This window comes from Artibeus jamaicensis, unplaced genomic scaffold (assembly GCF_021234435.1).
Source record: "Artibeus jamaicensis isolate MK-2021 breed Jamaican fruit bat unplaced genomic scaffold, CSHL_Jam_final contig_465, whole genome shotgun sequence".
NCBI lineage: Eukaryota > Metazoa > Chordata > Mammalia > Chiroptera > Phyllostomidae > Artibeus > Artibeus jamaicensis.
In genome coordinates this window covers 35,601,388-35,624,844 of record NW_026521843.1, presented here as the reverse complement: position 1 = coordinate 35,624,844, position 23,457 = coordinate 35,601,388, and the positions used below count along the sequence as shown (strand labels likewise).

Here is a 23,457-nt window from a genome sequence, read left to right as displayed (position 1 = left end):
GAGTGCTAGGGGCAGGCCTGAGGCCTAGATAAGGCCTGAGACCAAGAATTCGCAAAACTGGAAAGATGTCAGTGACCTTCCTCAGCACGGGGCCACACACAGCAGCTAAGTGGCCAGGATGCCCAAGGGCTCGCCTGGGGCTCTGGGTGGGCTGGCCAAGTGTGCCAGGGTCCTGGGGGCAAGGTCCCTCAGCAAGTTAGGGCAAAGTTCAAGTGGGTGAGCAGGACACTCGATAAACACCTGGAAGGGATTGCGTGTTAGTGAGATTAGTCCAGCATTCTTTTGAGAGCAATTAACAAATTTCAGCTTTCAGACTTCTCAAAAAGATTAGAACTGGAGATCACATGACTTCTGAAGAAGAAGAACTCACAATATGTTAGAAATTGTACAAGAAAACACAATCTAAAGCCTCACGGCCATTTTAAAATTAAATAATGGAGTTGAATCTGAAATAACGTGTGACAGTCTTATATTTTAGGAATTAAGAATTGAGTTACTTAAAAAAAATGATGGGTGTATATATGCAACTGCCTTCAAGGCACTGTTCTCAGTATGACAGATGCCACGCTCCTCTCCCGGTTTGCAAGGGGGATTTAAACCAGAGGTAGAACTACCTGAAACTTTGGTAAGAGACAAAATAGATCCTGGCACTGAATGGGGGTTCCTGAGTCTTTGTCTTCCACTAGCCTTATTGGTCCATGTCAGGGCCTGGCTATTTACAAAAGGCACCCAGGTGTAGGCAGGTATCTGCAGTGATACACAGAAAGGAATGACGCAGGGAAGGTCAAGAAGGGCCTCTGCTCCTGCAATCAGCAGGGCCTGAAGGAGTAGGAGGGAGCAGCGTCATGGCTGACTGTCCTGAACATGCCCGTGGAGAACCCAGGTGCTGCCCATCCCGGCTCCTGCTGTCTGACACCCCAGCATTTCTCTGTCTCTGCTTCTCTTGTGTCTGGGGCACTGGAACCCATTCTGTACCCTCGGTGAGGACTCTGGTGAGCTGTTGGCTGACTCGCTGTTAGGTGCCCTCCCTGCCCCAAGGGCTGCTACCCGCCTTCTCTTTCTCTTCCTGCTTTCTCATAAATTCTCAGAAGGCCCTGCCCTGCCCAGCACCCATTTGTCTCTTCTGCAGTTCAGAAGCTGCCTACAGTCCTATCTCTGAGGTTCAAGCGCCCCTAACAGTACTGACAACTGGTGAAGACCACTTGTTCTTGGTTCTGATCAAGATTTGCCCCCATGGAGGCTGTTAATCAGACCCATGTACTGCTCCTTCTCCACGCCCCCTCGTGGGGTGCCCCGCTCTGCTCTGCAGATGGCATCCTGCTCTCTGGTTTCAGCCCCTGTGGGATCTGATGCTGTCAAGGCTTTTTAAGTTATCAAAGGCATTGCTGTGTAGAGAAAAGGCCTCTATTCCTCCAGACCCTATATTTATCTTAAACTGTTTTCTTCATTACAGGTTTTCTTCACTACACCCTGGTGTGAATTATTTTTTAAATGCCAGTAAAGTACTAAAATAACTCCCTCTATATCTATGAAGGATTTTTTCTTTTGTATTAAAAAAAGAAAAGAAGAGCCAATCCTGTGTATGCTATGGAAAAGCTCCCGATCTGGCTGGCACACTGAAGAAAATGAGGTGGCTTCAAAATTCTGGATTTCAAGGTTGAACATTTTTCTTAGGGTCACCTCTACCTTCCTCACCCACCTCTTCCAACATCAAGCACGTATGAGACTTTTAGAGACCTGCGCAGACAGACACCAAGACCGAGAAAGGTCCCAATGAGCCTCGGTTACAGTTAGGAATCCGCTGCAGTGTGTGGAAGTGGGACTTCGATTAGATTTCCCCGTCTCAGTGGCCAGTCTCACCCATGGCATGACGAAGCACTGGCTGTAGCAATCGGTCACCAACAACCTTGGATCCGTAGCCAAGTTGACTCATTATATAAAGTTATGTGAAACTGGAAAGGTTGGGCAATTTTCTTTCAAAACAATGTTTAATTTATGCCAAGTGTTCTTTAGAGAAGATTATTTAAGTGGAAGGGTTATTCATGAACATATGTGCCTATGGTCCTTTTTTTTTTTTATTCTTAGAATTAGGTCCCTCAAATTTAATTTCTCTTTGCGGCCACTAAAAAACCACGTTGCGAGCAGAATGTACTATAGTTTACAGACCATTACAGAAAAATCTCTATATTTTTTAAAAAATTTAAACAGAAACCTGGCTGGTATAGCTCAGTGGATTGAGTATGGGCCTGTGAACCAAAAGATTGCGGTTCAATTCCCAGTCAGGGCACATGCCTGGGTTGCAGGCCAGTTCCCAGTAGGGGCCAGGTCCCAGCGGGGGCCAGGTCCCAGCAGGGGATGCACCAGAAGCAACCACACATTGAAAAAAATTGAAACAGAACTTGGAACCTTTATAGTAACATCTAACAAAAATGCTGGGAAAGACCTAGGGTTGTTTTTTTTCCGCCCACATCAGAGTTGATCTTCTTGCCTTTAGCATACCCACAATTTATCAGGCTTATTCTAACTTCTGGCACTGAACTGGAGCAGGAAGGGGAAATGACATTTCACTTCTCTGTATCTGAATTCCTACCTAATAGCAGGAGGTGCTAGATCAGATTTATTAAATACTTTTTATTAGGCAGAAGGCCATGCTGAATGCCAACAACAGTAACTCCTCAGTCACACACATCACAGATCCAGGACACTCGTGACCACTGAACCCACGGCCGTGTGAAGACCCCCACAGAGAATTCTTAAACGTCTCTGAGATCCACGAAATTCTCTTTAGATGTTAAACATTTTCACTCAATATTTATCCTCCCTTCTATGAGCACGATAAATAGTAATTATGAGCTTTCTTTTTTTACAAATGTTAAAGTATTTGACAATTTCTCTTATGAATCATAATATCAATTTGCAATAGTACATCAGAAATGCCTAAATTTTACCAGCAGCTTTCCTTCTATGCAGAGGATCCAAGACAACACAATCAAATAGGCCTGGAACTGCCAAACACACCTGTGCAAACATGGGCAGGTGACGACGCAGTAAGAGGTTCACCAAGTGACACAGTGATGCACGGACTCTGGGTAGAAGGGAGGGTTATTGTCCACAACCACAAATACTCCCTCAAAGCCTCAGGAGCTGCTCCCTCCTACCTGTCATCAGCATGCCCTCCTCGCAGCCACCACATTCAAGACAGCTTTTGGGGTGTCCCGGCATCCTCTCTGGGCAAGGGAAGCCCAATCCAGCCAAATCTCATGTCTAGTCAAGTCCTATTCCACGAACAGCTTTGGCAAGGCGTAACCCACCCTTTGCCATATATTGAGGGCTGTGGACAACTTTCCCCAAATTAAGCCTGTGTGCAAATGAAGACTCTGTGCATACACATAAAAGACTGGCCTAAGAGGCATCTTGGAGGGCAAAGAAAGTGCACTGTGGTTTAAATGGGTTTCTGGTCATCAGGTACAATAAATGCAAACAAACCTGGCGACGCCATACCTTTCTTCCATGGAGACTTCTTTCATCTGCTGGTGTGGTTTCGTGCCTTCCATTTCCCTGATGCTGACAGCGTAGATCTTGGTGGTGTAATCAATGGCCTTTTCTCTAGCAACGTCACTGTCATAGCCTCAAACAACAGAAGGAAGGGAGGAGTGGGGTTTGCTTGCCGTGGCTCAGAGGGGCGGGGAGGAAGGTGCGATTGATGCGTGGCAGACAGGACTCACCTCCATCCTCTTCGGCGTCAGTGTCCGACTCCTCGCTGTCCACCAGCTTGCTCTCCTGGGTCCCCACAAACTCCCTGGTCCAGATCATCAGGGCCGTGTCGGCGCCCCCTACCGTGAGCAGCACGGAGTCGTTGTGCAGCCACCTCACGTTGGTGACGTGGGCACTGTGCCCCACGTACTTCTTGAATCTCGCATGCTGGCCCTGTGAAGCCAGAAACTGGCCATTACCCCCTCCAGGGCTCACTACGCCCGTGTCTGGATTGTTTCATCCACGTTATTCCCTGCAGTGGTTTCTACTGAACACAAATGAAACATTTAAGCAGCAAATGCCTTACATTCTCTGCAATGTGAGCTGCAAGAGGGCAGGGACTAGGTGTCTTTTTTCCCCTAAAACATTGCCTGGCTTATCATAGGTCTTCAAAAAATAGTTTGCAAGGGAACAGATGAAATGTTAGGGTACAGGACTTGTTTCTGGGAGTGTAAGAATATAAAAAGCTGGCTTCTGTTTCTCTCAAATATCGAATGTGCATTCTCAACAGGTCTCCAGTGTCAACTCCTGACTGAGAGTCTGGCTGACATTTGAGATCAGAAGTGTCCTCCCAGGTCATCCCCACAGTGGCTTCTGTGCCACAGCCCAGACTAGGGCAGATCAGCAAGGGACTTCCTCCAATCCTGGGGCCTCGGTAAGATTTAAAACACGCACAACAGTTTTGGCCATGGACTCTAGAAACAATCTCTACCACTAGAAACACTCAACTAATTGATTTTTTAAAAAGTAAGCTGCTTTTCAACAAACACAATTAAGTAGAACCCAGTTTATTAGTAATTACCATGAGCTCTTCTGAGCGGTGCGCTCGGTGGGAAGGGCAAGTGACTGTGAGGCAGTGGCCCACCCGGGCAGCCTTGACAAGTGGCGGGGGAGGTGCAGCTGCCACCAGAAGCCAGCTTCCATTTCTGGCTCATGCACCGCAGTCTGGCAAGAACAGCTCCGGTGGGAGCCATTCGAAAAGGGGGAGTTTTTCTGTCCTCTTAGAGACTCCCAGGGAATACCTTACACAATGTGGGAAGCTGCGCGTACTTTCTGAAGTCATGAGAGGGCCATCGGCGTCCCAAATAAAAACTATTCACTAGCAGACAAGAGGCTCCCAGAGGGTTTTGGACCAGCATGCGGGGAACCTGAAACCACCACAAACATGCAGCAGGAGACAGGTGCAGGAGAGGGAGCAACGTGAAAATACTCTTGGTCCAGACCTCTCTGCATTTGGCTGACCTCCACCTGATGGCAGAGGGGGGCTGCCCGCTCCTCCGCAGAGCACCGAGTCCAGAAAGATGAGGGAGCGAACAGGTTGGCAGCCTTTCCAGGAAGCCCTCCAGGGCCACCAGTTTGCTAAGCAAATAGGCAGAGCCACGTAAGGATTCGCAGTGGAACCCACTGTGTGGCCCTGGGAGACCCAGAGGCCACGGCCACAAAGATGACACTCATGTGGCTGCAGCCAGGTGTCCTGCTGGTCTTCCCGCTGGAAGTGAGAACGGCCCATTATGCCCGTCGGTGTTCTGAGAGGAGGACGAGCAAGTAAAAGGGTTTGAGAAATGCCTCTTCGTACTCCCACTTATATGAAGGAACACAGGGTTTCTAGACAAGATGGAAAAATGAATCCAGAAAGAAAGGTTCAGGGGAAAATACCCTACGGTGATCAGAATCTTTGCGGAGGGGAAGAAAGTGATGAAAGGACTGAGAAAATTTCGAAGTCGATTCCAGCAAAGGCTGGTTCAAGATTCTCAGAACAGGAAGCATGATTGCTGTTCTGTGGAACAATAAAAGTGATTCACAGTTACTAGAAGGTTCCAGGAACCCAGCTGCTCCCCTGGGAGGTGGCGGCTGGCAGGCGTGTTTGGCGGCTCCCTGGGGGCCTGTGGAGGGCGCCTCCCGAAGGCCTGGCGTGGCCAGGCGGAGGCACCGTCCTTCTGGGCCATCAGGGCAAATCCTGCGCAGTGCCGCCAGAACTCCCTCCCGCAACTCTCTCACTGAGAACGAAGAGCAGAGAAGCCAAAATCCACCCCCGGAGGGCTGCCTGTTACCTGCTTTTAGGGGAGCAATTTCTGAACCTGGTGAAAGCACCTGCTCTCTCCCTGCACTCACGACATTTCACGCAGTGTCTCCATGTGAAAAACGCTACGCATGAGGCTCCTCTTTGGAGAACCAGTCTCCAAAAGAGCCTCTGACAGCCTGAGAAAGAAACTGAAGAACCTAAGGGTGGGTTTTAAAAATGTAAATGACATGCTGATGTGTATTTTTTATCCTTAAGTTTGCTTCTTTACACTTTTCTAATGGAGGAGATGAGGTTGCTACATTACTGGTGATTTTTACAATTTTGCAAGAGATAAAAGAGATACATAAATGAAAAATTCAACAAAGGGTCATCAATAGTCAAATTCTAGATATTATACGCTGAGTTATAGCTAATTTCTAGATGAACTAGAGTACGGGTGGCATCTTCAGAGATGCCAAAATCCACAGTAGCTTTAAAGAAAGGGGAGAATTAAAAACATGGGGTAATAATAACTACAGTAAAAACTAAAAGTTTGGGACAATTCCTCTATAGTAAGCATTACTCTCAATGTTTCGTAAGTAATTCGTATAATGACATAACATCCCATTAGGGAAAGATGTGTGCCTGTCATGTAGGAGACCCAACTCGGTCAGAGATGCTAAGAAACTCCCTTAGGTCAAACAGTTAACAAATGCCAGAGCCAGCACCTGAACCACGGGGTTCAGCTTTAGAATCGGGGATGGTGATATTTTATCTTTTTAAGATTTTATTTATTTTTAGAGAGAGCGCTATGGAGGGAGAAAGAAAGGGAGAGGAACATCAATGTGCGAGAGAACATGTTAACCTTCACGTGCATTCCAACCAGGTAGGGGGCCTGCAACCCAGGCACGTGTCCTGCCTGGGAATCAAACTGGTGACCCTTTGCTTTGCAGGATGATGCTCGACCAACTGGGCCATGCTGGTCAGGGCAACTGTGATATTTTAACCTCTTCAGTGTAGTGGAAAGGCACTGTTTTGGAAAAGAAGGGGTGAGAAGCAATCAGCTAGCTACGTATAGTTGGCGTCAAAGGACAGAATCGCACATGGTTTAACATACTGGAAAATGGGTGGGCTCTGGCAAAGGAGAGTGTATCTCAGGGAGGCTAGAAGGAATGAGATTTTTAGGGGACTAATGGCTGGTCACAAACATTTTAAACTACGAAACTGAATCTGCAAGGACACATCATTGTCATGGAAGGAAAACTGCCTGGAGGAGATGCCTGTTGACTCCCAGGAAGGTGGAACAAGGAAAAGGACCAAGGAGATGACGTTATCTTAGAGTCTAACAAATGGAACTTAAATGTTGGACACAGAGAGCTGTGTGGTGATAAGATCTCATAGGCACCAACGAGACTTGACGAATGGGGCTCTATGCTGGAATATCGCAGTGTCTTAGTCTGGTTGGGCTGCCATCACAAAACATGACATGCTGGGTGGTTTAAGCAACAGAAATTCACTTCTCACAGCTCTGGGGGCTGGGACATCTCAGAGCAAGGCGCCAGTCAATCTGGTTCCTGGTGAGAGCTCTCTTCTTGTCTATGGACACCTCTTTCTCACTGTGGGCTCCACGGCCTTCACTGGGTGTGTTTCTGCATCGAGAGAGAACGTGCTCCGTGGTGTCTCTTATCAGAGCACTGATCCTATTGGATCTGGGCCCCATCCTTATGACTTCGTGTAGCCTTATTTTCATAAAGGCCCTGTTTCCAAATATAGTCACATTGGGGGTCAGGACTTCAACAAATGAATTTTGATGGGAACCTATTCAGTCCGTAACAGGTGGTGACCTCTGTCCAACATACCCAGGGTTGTGGAATAGTGTAACTACACTGTTGGAAATACTCAGCAGGTTGGGTACATGTATTTGGAAGGAAAAGTGTGCCAGAAAAATCAGATTAAAAAAAAGCAGAGAAAGAGAAGTAATACAATTAAAGAAGTTTATATTGGCTAGTGGTTTTAAATTATGAAACTATTGCTTCCATCAAATTGTATAACATAGAATTCAAGAATAAGAAGGTAAACAATCCAATTTGAACTAGTAGACAAAAGATTTGTACAAACACTTCACAAATGGCCAATGAGCAAACAGAGAGCCCTCAGTGTCACTAGTCACCAAGGCAATGCAAACTACAAACACAGTGAGTTCTTGCTCCTGACTCCCCAGCACGGCTGAACTTTACTAGTCTGCCAACACTGAATGTTGGCAGCTAAAACTATTACATTTTTTTGATGGGAAAGGAACATGGAAAAAGGTCTGGTAGTTTTTTAAAAAGCTAAACATACATTTTTCTCCTATGACATAGAAATTCTAGACCTATGCATTTATTTAAGAGAAGGAAAACATATGCCCACAAGTATTTGTCCAAAAATGTTCACAGCAACTTTATCATAACCAAACACTGGAAAAAACACGTGTCCTCATTAGCCAGGTAAATAAACAAACTCTGTTATATCCACACAATGGAATTCCACTCAGCTATAAAACAAGTCACACACTATTGTACCCACAACAACATGCAGAAATCTCAGAAACCTCACCGAGTGAAGGAAACCCGACAGAACAGCACCTACTCGGTTATTCCATTTATATGAAGTTCTGGCGCAGGTAAAACTAATCCATGATGAAAACCTTAGGAGTATTTTTTCCATCTGAGGGTGAGTGGGGGGTAGAGACTGACTGGGAGAAGCATAGGGAAACCTCCTGGGGTGATGATAATGTTCTATAACTTGAGAGGGGTTTGGATTAGGCAGGTGAATCCCTCAGGGGTAAGCACCCTGTTGTCTACGGTCAACGGTGAGGTAGTCTCTAGGAGGTGGGGCTCCAGGAGTTCCCTGCATCCTTCTTTCACCTTCCCTGTATGTTTGAAATTTTTTCTAACAAACTGTTATAAAAATGATCTTACACAGCAGATCAGTGGATGGCGTACAAAACACAGAGTGATGCCAAATGAAGCAGAGGTGCGGCCCCAGAGTCCTCCCCCCGACTGGCCCGACTTTGTTTCGGGGGGTGTTCCCTGAGGGACCTCCCTGGGACTCCGGGAGTCTGAGGGACCCCAGGTGCCATGACTGCCACAGGCAGCACAGCTGGGCGGGAGGGCGGGTGATGAATTCCAGGACCGACAGTACACCCAGCACAGGAGCACGATGTGGGGGCACCTGGGACCTCAGCCACCTGAACACAGGCCCAGCCTTAGTCCACCAGTGCCAGGGGACCCCAACTTGTCCGGCTAGCAATCTCATTCCGAAACAGCCAGGAAATTTGCTCCAAGAAACGGAATTCTGATCAAATAAGAAGAGCTGGTAACTGGCAGGGAAGGGAGGGATCATTGAAAACAGGCCATCAGGTGGCTTTGAAATTTGGGATGAACAATGAAGAGAACACTGGACATCAGAAGTGAGTCTTGGAAAAAATGACCAGAAATTATTTTCTAACCAGACATTAACAAACGTAGAGGGAGACAAGAAAGCATATGAAGATACCAAAATGGCTGCGGAGGAAACTGCTGAGTTCGGGTCCATGTGCGCGGGACGGAGGTGGGGGCGGGCACCAAGGATGAACACAGAAGCCTTGCATGGACAACTTTCATGCAGTTTCAGAATGTTAAAGTAAGAAACTAACAACAGTGAAAAGGATTCGATATGTGTAGGGCTAAAAGAAAAATAGAGACAGGTTAGGAACACTTCTTAAATTGTATGGTTTAATATGAACAGAAAGCAGACTTACTTATTTCTTCTATTAAAGAGAATGTTCTTCAAACCAGAAAGGGCAAAACAGAGCTCATGTCCTCGATCGAGTATAGGTGCCTTTGACTGTGACTACAGAAATAAAGTCAGTAACAGCCTAGAAGTTTAGAAATCAGGGGAGGGGACATCAAACATAAAAAGATTCCTGTATCTCAAAGGGAAAAGAAGTGGACTTCGGCAAATGCTGATTCCTCAGTTGATGCAATCCCTGGAAAATTCTAGGGTGAATTATTACATAGAAGGTCTATTAGCACTTGGAAAAGGGAGTGATGATTACTAGGCAGCAACAGGGGTTCACTCTGAACTACCTCACATTTCCTGTTGGTTGGTCTGTTGGAAGGGGAGATTAAGGATACCAGAGACACAGTCCATCTGGGTGTTAGCAGGATGTGTGCCAGGTCTTTAAAGATGTCTTGTTGGACTACACAGGGAGATGTGAGGTCCATGACAGCATAATCAGATGGATGTAAAGGTATTCCTGAAGAACCACAATTAAATGTGTGCATTAATGCTGGAATGTCAAACTGAATGGGGGCTGCCAGTGCTGGTGCTTGGTTGTTCTAGTCTATGTTTTTTCTTTGCACGATTTAGAGCTCACACTTGTGAAATCAGAGGAGGACATGATGCTGGAAGAGAAAGCAGATACTTAGAAAAAGTATTAAAAAATGTTGGCAGTTTGGAACTATGAGATCCAATAAACAAGACAAGTCTTATTTGGTACAAATACAAAGTTCTGTACTCAGAGTTTAGAATTCAGAAAGTCAGTTGTGTAAGTATAAGATGGGGGGAGAACCTGGACATTTTTGGCAATGATATCTGTGATTCAATTGTGTAGTGTGGCAGCTGAAAGAGCTGATACCATTTTAGTTTAATTTAAAATAAAAATAAAATCAAGACAAGAAGATAAAGTCCCACTATATCCTGCCCTGGTCAGATTACATCTGAAGCACTGAAGGCAGTCTTTGATCAGAAAGTTTGAAATGGGAGAAAAAGGAGTGAGCTCAGAGGGAGGAATAGCTGGAAACCATGTCCCCTGGGAAACGGTGGAAGAGCGGGGGTTTAGGCTGTAGGGAATGAGACCTCAGGGAGTCGAGGAGACCTTCCTGCAGATGAGGCTGTAAGAGGACTAGAGTTAATCAGTGATGATTCTGTAGGCAGAACTTTGGCTAAAGAGAAGCCATTTTCGGTCCGACATAGAACAAAAAACATTTTAACAATGGGAGCTATCTTAAAATGAATCGGGCTGCTTTGTGAGGTAGTAAGCTCTCCATCTCAGGAAGTATGCTGGTATCCGTTAGACAGACACGGGTCCAGGAGGTTCTCATGAAAAGTCTTACTGTGCAGTTTGTGCAGATGTTGGATTTGGTGACCAGTGAAAGCCTTTCAAAGAGAAATTATATGCCACAGACTCCAACTCAAATTAGCAAACATAATGCCATGGAGATATTTATACAGCATAAAGACCGCACTGTAGGTAACATCATTGATTGTTTATGCCGTCAATATTTGAAAGTCTACTTGGACACGCTAGGTAGACCTGGGGTTATTAACGAGCCTGAGTGAGTATACATAACAGACATGCGACGTTACCTTGACAGGATAGGAAAAGAGCTTGACGAAACCGAAGTCATCTCCAGTGGCTAAGAGGGAGCAGTCTTTGGTGAGGCTGGCAGCATTCACATCAGTCACGTCGCTGTGTGCGGGCCAGATCCCCTCGCAGGTGGGCCCCAGGACACAGGTCCACGTGTCCCACTCTATCTTCTCGATCTTAAAAAGAAAAAGAAAATATATTGTGCACAACCTAGAGAGCTTTTTGTTGTATGTAAAAGGAACAATTTGAGGCTGAGTAGCGCTAAATGATGGCTTTGCCCACATCTGGCATTTGCGTTGGGTGCAGAGGAGCACAGTTCTGAGCTGTATGTAGGTATGTGTGCATGCATGCATGCATGTATTTTTACCCTCACCTGAGGACATTCTTTTTGATTTTAGAGAGAGGGGTAGTGAGGGAGAGAAACAGCAATAGGCTGCCTCTCATACGTGCCCTGACCAGAGACCAGACCCACAACCCAGGCACGTGCCCTGACTGGGAATCGAATCTCTGATCTTTCTGTGTATGGGACAGTGCTCCAACCACCTGGCAGGGCCTAAGTTGCTTTGTAAACTGGTATATGCTTTGTCTTGACAAACCAACACTGCAGTAAAATGTCCACAGATTCTTCTCCAGATCAGATGACCATTTTGGAAGTGTGGAAGTCCAACAATGAAGTTTTTTAGCGCTTACCCGGCCATTTATCACTGCACGAGCTGTAAACCAGATCAGGGTTTCTTGGTGTCAGCACTGTAAGCATTTTAGGCTGCGTAACTCTCTGTTGCCAGGGCCGTCCTGTGCGTGGTGACACGCTTAGCGGCACCCTTGTCCTCCACCCCCTGGATGCCAGTAGCCCCCCTTCCCCAGCTTGTTCCCAGACACCCCAACGTCCCCGGGGCATCTGTTCCCAGATACACCACTGAGCTACATTCGTCGGTGAGGCTGGTCATTCAGTGAACGACTGAAAAAGTTAGAAGACATAACTTCTTAAAGGAATGTTTCTTTGGAAGAAAGAAGAATGAGATTCTGTAGCTAGCTTAATATTCTCTACGCTGTAAGGGGACTGTCTTAAAAATCTGAGGAGCTGTTCATATTGCTGTGAATATACATTTCATCCTTTAAAACTGTTTTGTCTAAAATTCTTGGGTAGAGGGTTTGGCATATGTACAGCTTATATCTTGATTAAAAGGGAGGCCTTTCTTTCTTTAAAGATAAAAACAATAATAAATAATAACAACACTGTATTGGACTTTCCTAGGGGATTTCATCTCATTTACTCGCATTCAGGCCTGTAATAATAGAATGAAGTAGAGAGACAATTAAACTCAGCATTGATTTTCTTAGTATAGTTTCTTTAGATAAGTGTACTTCAAGTAACTGTTTAAAAGAGTATAAATATCATTAGGAATTGTAGCTAAAATTAAAGGCCAGACCACTCCCTTTGGATCTGGAAGCTGCCTTGCAGGTTGCTAAAGCACCTCACTTCCAATTCTGTATTTTCTGCCTGCTGTCACTGCTTAGAAAGGAAACGACAAGATAAAGATACAGCCGGTATTTTAGTCATGAGGGGAGGTGCTATTCATATTTCCATCACTCGAATTGGTCCTGATTTAACGCTCTGTGTTTCTTCTGCACTTACACAGGAATGGGACCAAAAACCCACACTGGCCCAGGGACTTGGGGTGCCTCAGGCAGAGCCAGACCGAGGGGTCACAGAGTTCCCGCACCTCTCACCACACCCTAACCGGCCTCCACAGGAAGAGAAGCAGGGACCCACCCTGGGCCACCAACTCCCTTCCAGTTCCCGATTCTCTTTCTGAGACCCACCCTGGGTGGCCCCTTTCCTGGCCTCATTATCTGGGCAGGAAAGGGGGGTGAGCTGGTGTTGCCTGCCATGCAGCCACCCCAACAGAACACCCGTGGTCAGAACTGGACACTGTACTGTCAGGGGAAGCAAACGTTTCATTCATGGGAAGCTACATTTAACATAGAACATTAGGATCCCTCTAACCCACAAACCCAAAAGGGGTAAATAAACTTGTTCCAACTCTGGAACTTCAATGGAAGGAGAGTTCTCAAGGCGACTTAGCACCTTGCCTCAGGCAGGCATGTCATTATTGTCTCCATCATCACCTTCGGGAGGAGGAGGCAACTGTGCAAGCCCACAGGGAAGCTAGTCACGTAAGTCACCCCACGCTTGGGAAGCGGAGGGGCGGTCGAGTTCTAGAGTCTCGGCCCCTGGGATACAGCTGCTCCGACTGCTCCACACTGTGTCAGGAGGATTTAAATGGACATTTTAGTATTTGTCATATTAAGCAATTTGCTGAGTGAGCTTTGTATTAGTTGCACTGTGGCTGTTTCTTTTAAAAAAATGTTTTTATAGGAAATTTTCAAAATCCTTCATATTGTTGACGGGCCCAACAATAGTGGTGAGGCACACAAGGAGGTGTCCCTTGGGTGCTCTGAGGAACGGCAGTGCGCGGAGGCCAGGCTGAGGGCGCGTCAGCTGGAAGGACTTCCCCAGACACTTCCCCGGACACCCCAGCAGCACCAGAGATCAGCCTCTGCAGTAACAAGTGTGCAGCAAGAGTGACAATGAACTCTTCAGAGCCAGAGCCTGGCATTTTGGGATGGCATATAACATGAACTTCTCTCTTACATGCATTCTTTTATAGGATTAATTACACATCTGTCTCAAGTTGCCCCCTGTCGTTTGGTTAAACTGCACTTTATTTTAGTGTACTTATTCTGGGGCTCTAGAACAGGGTGGGGAAATACAGGTGAAGTGATGTAAAAAACGATGCTTAAATACACAGGAGAAATCCAGGTAGAGCCACACACAGGGCCCTCTGGATTGGGATGGCAGCTCCATGGTCCTCCTACTTACTCTCTCGAGATCTTTATCTCCCTGTACGCAAAATGAGACTGACAATGGTCACACAAGGCTATTGTGAAAATTAAAACAGGTGTGTGAAGTGCCCGGCACATTCAACCGATGGTCGGTGAATGAATGGCATAATTAAAAACATCCCTTACTCAAGGCTATAAATGTTTCTCTGTATGGGACAATGCAAATAGATCTGGAGAGTATCATGCTAAGCGAAATAAAAGGACAGAAAAGGACAAGAACCACATGATTTCAATCACATGCAGGATATAAAACAAAAGGCAACAAAAAAATGAACAAAACCAACTCATTGACACAGAAAACAGTATGATGGTTACCAGAGGGAAAAGGGGTGAAGGGAAGATGAAGAAAGGCAAGGGGGTGAAATACATGATGACAGAGGAAGACTAGACTTTGGGTAGTGCGCCCATAATGCAATAGCTAGATCATGTATTATAGAGTCATACACCTGAAACCCATGTAATGATATTAACTAATTTACCCCAATACATTTATTTTTTTTAAGTTAAAATGGGGACCAACCAGTGATAAATAAGTTGGAATTGGGGGGATCAGTAAACAATTTCCATTAATACAATGTCATCCTCCACGACAACAGTGTTCCCTAAATACTGAACGTGTAGCTCCTGTAGAAACAATGCAAACACGAGTGTGAGGTGTGGCCAAACCTCCCTGGGGGCACTGAGTCACACCGCGATGGTCTGTATCACTGGCAAACCGAGGAGAGAGGCGCATGCTCATCCCTCAGCAGTGGACTTTTACCCACTTTCCCTCAAAGGAAGCGAATATTTCCTGGCCTTTCATCGAAGGTTACATGGTAAATAAATGAGTCATGCTGTCTCCTGGGACTAAGAGGACATTCTTAGACATCAATCAGGCAGGGACCTTTGGCCACCAGGGTCATTCTACGGAAGCATCGTGCAGCTGAGCTCTTAGGAAGGAGGTGGTTCATTCCTGGATTCACAATTTTTATCTAGGCTTTGATCTCAACAGTTAAAAAAATTATGTTGTGTGGCTAAGGACATGAAGAAAACAGGAAGAAGAAAGTGTGACATATCAGGACGGTCAGGTTGTGGATAGGTTTTGCTCTGAAAGATCATCTGTCTTATTGTTGCAGAAAATATTGCTTATTATTACAAATAGTAAACACTGAGAAAGTACGTCTCAAAAATTTATGTTCATAAGAAGCTTTACACAAAGCCACATGTTGAATGAAATAAAAGCATATCAATTGTTAGCTGAGTCATTTTCATTAGGCACAGAATAATGAGGCAGAATGTGAACTGCACATTGCCACATCACCGATACAGTAAACCCATAAATCCTCAGAAAGCAGAAAACTAGAAACCAGATTTAAGAAACCTTAAAGGTTCACTAAATGCGTCTTTCGTGGATGAGAACTGATAGGTTTTATTAAAAAATATTACCCATGTATTAGCGAATGAGAATGGACAGGTTTTTTTAAATGCACATGTCAAACCTTCACGGAATGCATCTTTAAAGCTTTGTGTGTGACTGTTACCTCTGACGGTCTTATCACATGCCGTTTGCCTCTTGGAGCTTCAAAAAAGAGTTGTTCTTTGGCACCCGTATTAACTTGTAATAATTTTCCTGTTATGATAGAATGAAGTAGAGAGACAATTAAACTCTGCATTTTTTATTGTAGAGTGATAAGCATGGCTACAACTATTTTGATTCATTTTAGTCAAAGTTTCATAAACTGAGTAAATAAATGGTGAATTAATCAGAAGTATATGTAAAGGCAATTACGTGGCCTGGTACAAATCCCAAAGCTATGATTTTTTTTAATATGGACCTCATAAAGTCTGATCTTGACTATTCTTCAACAGAAGAATCATGTTTGACTCCGTTGCACTGAAAGTAGCTATTTTTCCAAAGCCTGACAAAATCTGTTTGTCGCTCTTTCCCCCAGTTGCCTCCTAGCTCGTAGCAAAAGCAGACTGCTCTGGCAAGAACTATGGCATCAGAAGTGAGAACCCTGTTGCAAACATTCACATTTCCTTAGGTCTAAATTTTAAATTTGCCCTTTAAACCTTAGATACAGGAAGATAACACACCAAACAAACTATAAATGCTTATTTCTCACATCTCTCCCACCTCACTTGCAAATACATAGAGAAATTCAAGACTTTCCCAAAACAAAACATTGAGCAAAAATACTTTCAGTTGACATAAAATTATCTTGGGTCCTGTGTGATTAATGTTGAAAAAGATAAGATTCCCTAATTCTCCTCCAACCACGTCAATAATCCTTTATGGCTTGAAATTTAAATGACTCAAAAGAAATACTTTCTAGTATTTTTCAGCATTTTTTAATTATGAAAAGTTGCAAACACACATGGAAGAACAACATGAAGCCCCTCTACGTGCCCAGTGCGCCGCTTCAATGGTTTCCAGCGTCCCACCAACCCCATCCCCCTAACCCTCGCCCCAGACCGAAGCGGATCTCGGACATCCTAATATTTCACCTGCACACACAGTTTCTCTCCTTCCATTTTTCCATAACTATTTACATCTAGTAGTCTTTAAATGTCCTCCTTGGAAAAATAATATCAAAGTAAGAACTTTGTATGGTTTATAGCATGCTCTCTAGTGATTAAATGGATGCCACCCAGGTCTGAAATCAAGCTTGGCTAACCTTCAGAGATGTAGGTCTATTTCCAAGTGACTAATTGAAAAAAAGGTTCTGTTGTTCGATTATTGAAATCCCTAATCATCTGTCCTTTGCTGAGTTATAACATAGTGAGGAGAGGGTTTTGCCTTGGTTGTGTGGATGAAGGCAATTTAAAATGGTTTCCAATGAAATGGGCACATTTTCCTGACCTTATGGCTGAGCATACATAACCAAGTGTGAAAAGAAAAAAGGGAATTAAATTAGCTTTGGCTGCCCAGCATTATAAGAAAATGAGTAACTAATATTTTTTCAATGAACTAAATAGATCTCAAAAGTGATTGCAAATAAAGGATGTGGAAAAGACTGGAGGACTCAATAAAAAACATTCTTTGTATACAGCTAATTTTAGAAGATTTTTAGCCATGAGATATTAACAGAACTCAAAGGATTCTCATTCTCAGATAATCCTAACAACTGCATTTATACCAGTTTCAAAGGTCATACTTAGAAAAACAAACCAAAAGCTTTTAAAATAGCTCAGTGAAGTACTTTATGATTGCAAGACTATTGCAGAGTCTAAACACAAGAGACCAGTACCAGAAGGGCTTTGCAGAGCCACAGACACCTGGGGACTTCCTGAGCTAACGTGCCTCCCCGGAGAACTGCCCTCCACATGACCCAGAGACAGGGCTGCACAGGCAATTTCTCTCTCCAGGGAAACTGGGATCAGGAAGGTGAAGCAGTGGATGCCTTGCTGAGATTAGATGCGAACTTTGGGAGGGACGGTGCCATTTTGTGGCAACAGAGAGCTGCCTGCATGCAGATGATGAGGAAAGCCTGCCTGTGCAGACTGGGGGGCCAAAAGCAGACACCAGCGAGCAGGGGCACTGGAACCAGCTCCCGCAGAGCAGAATGGGAGGAGAAAGGAGCCGCCTGCTTGGTTTCTCGGTGCTTCCAGTTCACGCCTGAAGCCAGTTCCTCAGAGACTTTGCTTCCTGTTGCCGTTGGAGTCTATGAGATATCCCTCCCTCTTTCCACAAACTCATCCTGTATTATTATTATTTTCTAATTTAAGCTGGATTGAATTGGTTTCTGTTCCTTGCAACCAAGGATGTGAAGAAATTCTTTAAAAAACCAACTACTCTTGTGTTAAGAAGGTGGAATTATAAGTGTGTGTCATCCTCCCCTCCCCCACCCCCAATTTTCTTTCTGTTATTACGGAGTTTTTTTTTTTAAGGCACAGAGGAAATATTTAGGTCACCACTTCCCCCCGCTGCCTGCTGCTGTGTAACATATAACTGCTGAAATATTCTGAGGACAGGAGTGGAGACAAAGAGCTAAATAAATGTCTGTATAAACCAGATACACATAATTCACCCCTGAATAACGGTAACCCCTATTCTCCTGGAATCCTCACGTTTTTATTCATCAGAAATGTCTGTTTGCAGAGAACAAGGACTGACAGAGACAGACGCCCTCATTCCCGAGCAGGCAGAGTAAGTACGTCACGCAGCTTGCAGGTGCGCAGAGCTTTGTAGCCCATAGGACAGTTCATACTCATCATCCTGGCTGCTACACCATCTACAAGTTAAAGCAATCCTAAAATAGGTACTATATGTACCAAACACATCGGGCCATTGGTAAGGAAAATGGGAATGAGATGTCCTATTATGGCTTAAAATGTTACTTGTTAAACGGATGTCCTATTATGGCTTAAAATGTTACTTGTTAAACGATCTTATAGTCCTGATATTTCTGGAAATGAACTAAGCAGACAGAAAACATCCTTCCATAATTTATCTTTCTCCATATCTAGTTTCCTTTCTCCCACATTCTGTGCAGGAGCCTTCATTCAGGGGTAGTTGTTGTTTCTGCAAAGGCCCGATGCACTTTTTAGTTTTCCCAGGACCTGTGGTTGCCATGGACATGAAAGGCTGCCAAGGCTGAGGGCTGGGCCACTCCCCACCCCTGAGGGGCCAGCTGGCTCCTGCAAATGTGTTCACTGTGTTTGAGCAGGTCAGGAAATGGAGCAGATCCCTGCTCCTAAATCCTGCCCTCCACCCTTTGCAGACCTCCGAGGCTCCACTATGAAAAGCTAGGCTGCTCTCGAGGCAGCCTGGCTCATTCTCAAGGTCTAGCGTTTGCGGAACTCTGGAATCAGAAACTCCTACGTGATACACCTCATGGCAGTGAAACCGGAGACAAACCAGGGAAGCCCTGCAGGCAGGCGCACTGCTGGTATTCTCAATGGTGTGACTCCTGCCCCCAAATCGAAATTATTCTGTTCTCTCCCAGTCCTAGAGACCATTCAGTCTAATCCTCCCATCTGACAAAGGGACTACTCAGGAGGAGAGGTAAGGTGGCTTTTCAAAGACCTCGACATCCTCACTCTCAGTGCCATTTCTGTCATCCTGAATGCTAGCTGGACCAGACCCAGGCTTTGGGCAGAACTTTGGAAACAGTGAGGTTTGCCTCTCTCTGCAAAAGTGATGGCTCCACATTGGGCCTTTACACAGACCTTCACCCAGGCCCCGCCATGATGACAACCATGGATCTCGGCCAAGATCTCTCTCCATCTGGGATTTACTCCTCTTTACATCTTGAGTATTCAACACAGGGCTTAAACATTCACAGCATAAAAAACAATCCTCTCAAAATGTGAATTACACTACACTGAGATACCACTTCACACCCCTTAGTATGGTTGCTATCAAAAACAAAATAGAACCAGGCAAAAAAGAACTCCAGAAAATAACCAAAAGTTGGCAAGGATGTGGACAAGATGAAACCCTGTACACTGCTGGTGGGTTCCACTGTGGAAGCCAGTGTGGAGGTAACCCCAACACTGAAAAACGGCTTTGTCATTTGATCCGGAAATCCCACGTCTGGGTATACACTTGGGACAACTTTACACCCGTGCTCGTGGCAGTGCTGTTCACAAGGCCAAAAGGGGGAAGCGGTCCAAGTGTCCACTGATGGACAGAGTGATAAACAAAATGTGGTAGATACACACAACGGAATACTATTCAGCCTTAAAAATAAAAATAAGGAAATTCTGACACATGGTACAACATGGATGAACCTTGAGGACACGAGGCAAAGTGAAATAAGGCTCTCGCACACAGACGCGTGTGAGTCCGCCTACGTGAAGTACCCAGAGGAGTCAAATTCTCAGAGGCAGGAAGTGGAATGGTGGGTGCCAGAGGCTAGGAAAGGGAGAAGGAGAAATTCTTGTTCAATGGGTATGGAGTCTCAGTTTAACAGAACGGAAAGTGGACGGTGGTGATGTTGCAGACTGATGTGAATGTATGCAAGCCCCCTGAACTGTATGCTTAAAACGTGGTAAGCGGGGGGCGGAGTGATAAAGGGGACGGGATTAAGAAGTACATATCGGTAGTTACAAAACAGCCATGGGGATATAAAGTACAGTGTCGGGAATATAGGCAATAATACTGTAGTAACCATGGTGCCAGGTGAGTACTGGAAATATCAGGAAATCACTCTGTAAAGTATGTGATTGCCTAACACTATGCTGTACACCTAAAACTAAAACAAAATAATGGTGAATACAAACTGTAGCTGAAAAATAAAATGAAAAAAAGGTTAAGACGGTAACTTTGATGTTGTACCTATTTTATCACAATTAAAAATAATTTTAAAGAAATCTTCCTGTTTAAAACTTATTCCCCATGTTCCATTTTCTCTTTGCTCTTCATTCCGTAACATGCAAATAATAAATTGGTTTTAATCTCCCGACGGTCACTTAAGTGGTGGGATTTTACACGCTGTATCAGGTATTGTGTGTGGGTGTAGTGAATTTTAAATAAAATTCACCGTACTCTAGTTTACGTACGCTGAGGCTGGCGCTGACCGCTCTAAATCTTTCTCACAAGAAGGCATACCGAGCTACGTCAGCCAGAGAGTAAACAGGAAGAAATCACTGCCTCTCTCCTCGCCCACCAGACAATAAAGCAGAGAATATCAAAGAAGGGGGTCGAGAAGTGGCTGCTCCCATCTTCCCGCTTGGCCTCGCTGGTTCTTAGATGACTGTCAGGTAGCCAGTGTCCTCAGGCGGCCAGTGTCCTGCCCAGTCGCAAATGCCAGCCTAAGCCCTCGGCACCATGTCCAGCGTGGCCCTGACACGTAAGTGAGAGGGACTTATCTGATCTCCTTTTGCCCTGTTGGGACTTGCACCTCTTACAATAAATGGCATTCTTTCCTCCTCTGTGCTGCGCTGTATAAAATGCCTACAGGTTGTAAAGCTTACATAAAGTCCATGTTCCAGGGCAGCAAGTACAGTTACAGCTAAATGCCTGTCTGGGCAGAAGTTCATGGTTACTACTTCAAGAAATACTTGAAATAAAATATTCTGGCATCTCTGGAATAACCTCTTTTTGGTTGACGCCCACATCACTTCTTTTTCTGGTTTATTTTACTTCCCAACTCCAGGCTCACTCGCCCTCTGCAAGACAGTAGGAAATGCCGCACCCAAGCCTCCTGGGGTTACTTAACGACTACAGGATAAAGTCCAATGTCCAACTTCCTCCACATCCGGTCTCAGTCTGTCTCTCCACATTCGCCTCCCATCACACCGTCAGCCACTCAGCATTAGTCGCTATGTCCTAACCACCCTTGTTTTTCCCACCCCCGTGTCTTGGGACACCATGCTCCTTCTGATTCTGGAAGGCTCGTTCTAGACTTTGCCACCTGGGTGAATTTCTGCTCATCCCTCAAGATCCATTCCAAAGGCCACTCCTGTGGAGGCTCCATAGATTCTCCTGGGAGCTCTTCCTCACAGCGCACCACTGGGCTTGGTGCTAGTCCACTACAGTGGACGCAACCTCCTCCCAAAGGCAGGACCCTGCCCTTTCCACCAGCCACCTTTTCCCAGGAGAGGATCCAAAGGCGCCCCACCCTGCAGCACGGATGCTTCCCTTTCGCTGCTCACCTGTCTGTCCCCAGCCCAGCTCACCACTTCCTCTGTGACTCAGCATGTCTTACTCCCAGGCCTTAGTCAGTCTGTGCTCTTGCATTATTCAGGCACTGAATAATATGAATAGTATGTCTCCCTGAATAGTTGTGTCTGAATAGTATGTCTCCCTCCTCGCCAAATTATAAACTCTGAGGAGAGGAGTAACCACGTATCACACTTCTGGATCCTCCACATCTTCTGGCTGAAGCCTTTGCACAGGGCAGAAGCTAGAATTGTTAAATAAATAAACAGACATATTCCCCTGGTGTCTGTGGGCATGACTTGGAGGAGGCAGGGATTGGCTGGGAGTTTGGGAGCGCAGAGAAACCTGAGGTAAGCTGAATATAACTTCCCGCCTCTGCTGGAGGATGAAAACTGCACGAGACTTTCTGGGCAGTTCTCAACTCCCCCCGCCCCCAGAGGGAGCATCAGTGGGGACAAGGAACAGAGACAGGGAGGAGGCCGAGGTGAGCACACGGCCTGCCGAACTCAAAGGGGCAGTGGTGGCTTGTTAGGGTAATGGGAGGCATTGTGTGTCTTCGACTGTCTTAAAACGTAATGGTTTGAATTAATAATACTCATAATAATGAAAAATACTCAAAATGTTAACAGCAGCTACTTCTGGGTTGTAAAATTAGTCTTTTATATTGTGGGGTGCCCCCCTCTGCTTTTCTCTAAAACTCATTTGCCGTCCTCTCTAGAAATATTACACGGATGAACATCTTAAGCATTTTTTAAGAACAAGAATCATATTTTAAAAGCCACAACATACTTTACCTCGAGAGTCCCAGTCGATATGTGTAATGTAACTGGACGCACCTTTACAGATGCCAACCCTTTTGCTTGCAAGTACGTTATAAATATCCACAAAGTTATCGTGGGATGCCACGGCAAGGTATTTCCCAGTGTCTGCAAAGAAAAACGTGCAGTTAGTATCAAAGCATTTCATAGAAGGTTTGACTTCCAGGAACAAGAAAATAATGAAAATTGTCCACTATTGTAACTTTTTTGTTGTTGTTTTTAAAAATTTATTTAATTGTTGTTCAAATACAGTTTTCTGTCTTTTACTCCCACCCCACCCCACCCCCACCAATGCTCCCCACTATTGTAACTTTTTGTCCCAATACATTTTTTTAAGTTTTTGCTGTCATCCTTACCTTTTGAAAATTTAATATCAGAGATCATTTCTTTTCTGTGATGGAAGGAGACCATGTCTTCCACAGTGTCAGCATTTACAACCAGGAAACTCCCGTCATTCAAGCCAACTGCTAAGGCTTTCCCATCAGGGGAGAAGGCACAGCATCTTCCACCTGCAAAAGAATCCACAAAAAGCACTCGTTACCCACAGCTTTCCTGTCAAACCCACTGGTGAAGAGCTGGAGACATACATCTGGGTCTGCGCCTCTGCACGGACATGCGACTGTCTTTGACGCTACTTGTGAGAAGGACTAAGACTCCGACTTAAGACATCCCTTCCCTCCAAACTCAAGGACAATGAGCATGATGTTAAAAACACACTTTCAATTTCTTTGAGGGTATCCATTCATTTCTTGGTATCTGCATGCCTAGGGTTTTCAAAGGATTACTATAACCTGTATATTTGCTCCCGAGAGGTGATACTCAAAAACAGAGGTTCTATAGTAGAATTTCTAGAATCTATTTTTTACATCATGCCTTACATGTAAAAGTTGCTTTAGAGAACCTTAGTGTTCAGTCTCTGATCCATGGGTCATAATGCACAATTCTAGAGGTGAAGGATTTTGTCCCTGCCTCTTCTGTCATGAGAAGAACAGGACAT

General features: G+C 45.1%; 1 protein-coding gene across 1 annotated transcript in view; it reads right to left on the bottom strand.

Annotated features, from left to right (window-relative positions):
* The window catches only part of EML6 (EMAP like 6), a 231,345-nt gene that overhangs the window by 37,511 nt on the left and 170,377 nt on the right, over nt 1-23,457 (bottom strand). Inside the window, exons 22-27 of the mRNA XM_053666835.1 lie at nt 22,817-22,969; nt 22,437-22,568; nt 15,575-15,663; nt 11,147-11,323; nt 3,726-3,927; nt 3,502-3,628 (exon numbers count right to left, since the gene is read on the bottom strand). Of these exons, the coding sequence (XP_053522810.1) occupies nt 3,502-3,628; nt 3,726-3,927; nt 11,147-11,323; nt 15,575-15,663; nt 22,437-22,568; nt 22,817-22,969 (880 nt within the window). The remainder of the gene's footprint in view (nt 1-3,501; nt 3,629-3,725; nt 3,928-11,146; nt 11,324-15,574; nt 15,664-22,436; nt 22,569-22,816; nt 22,970-23,457) is intronic.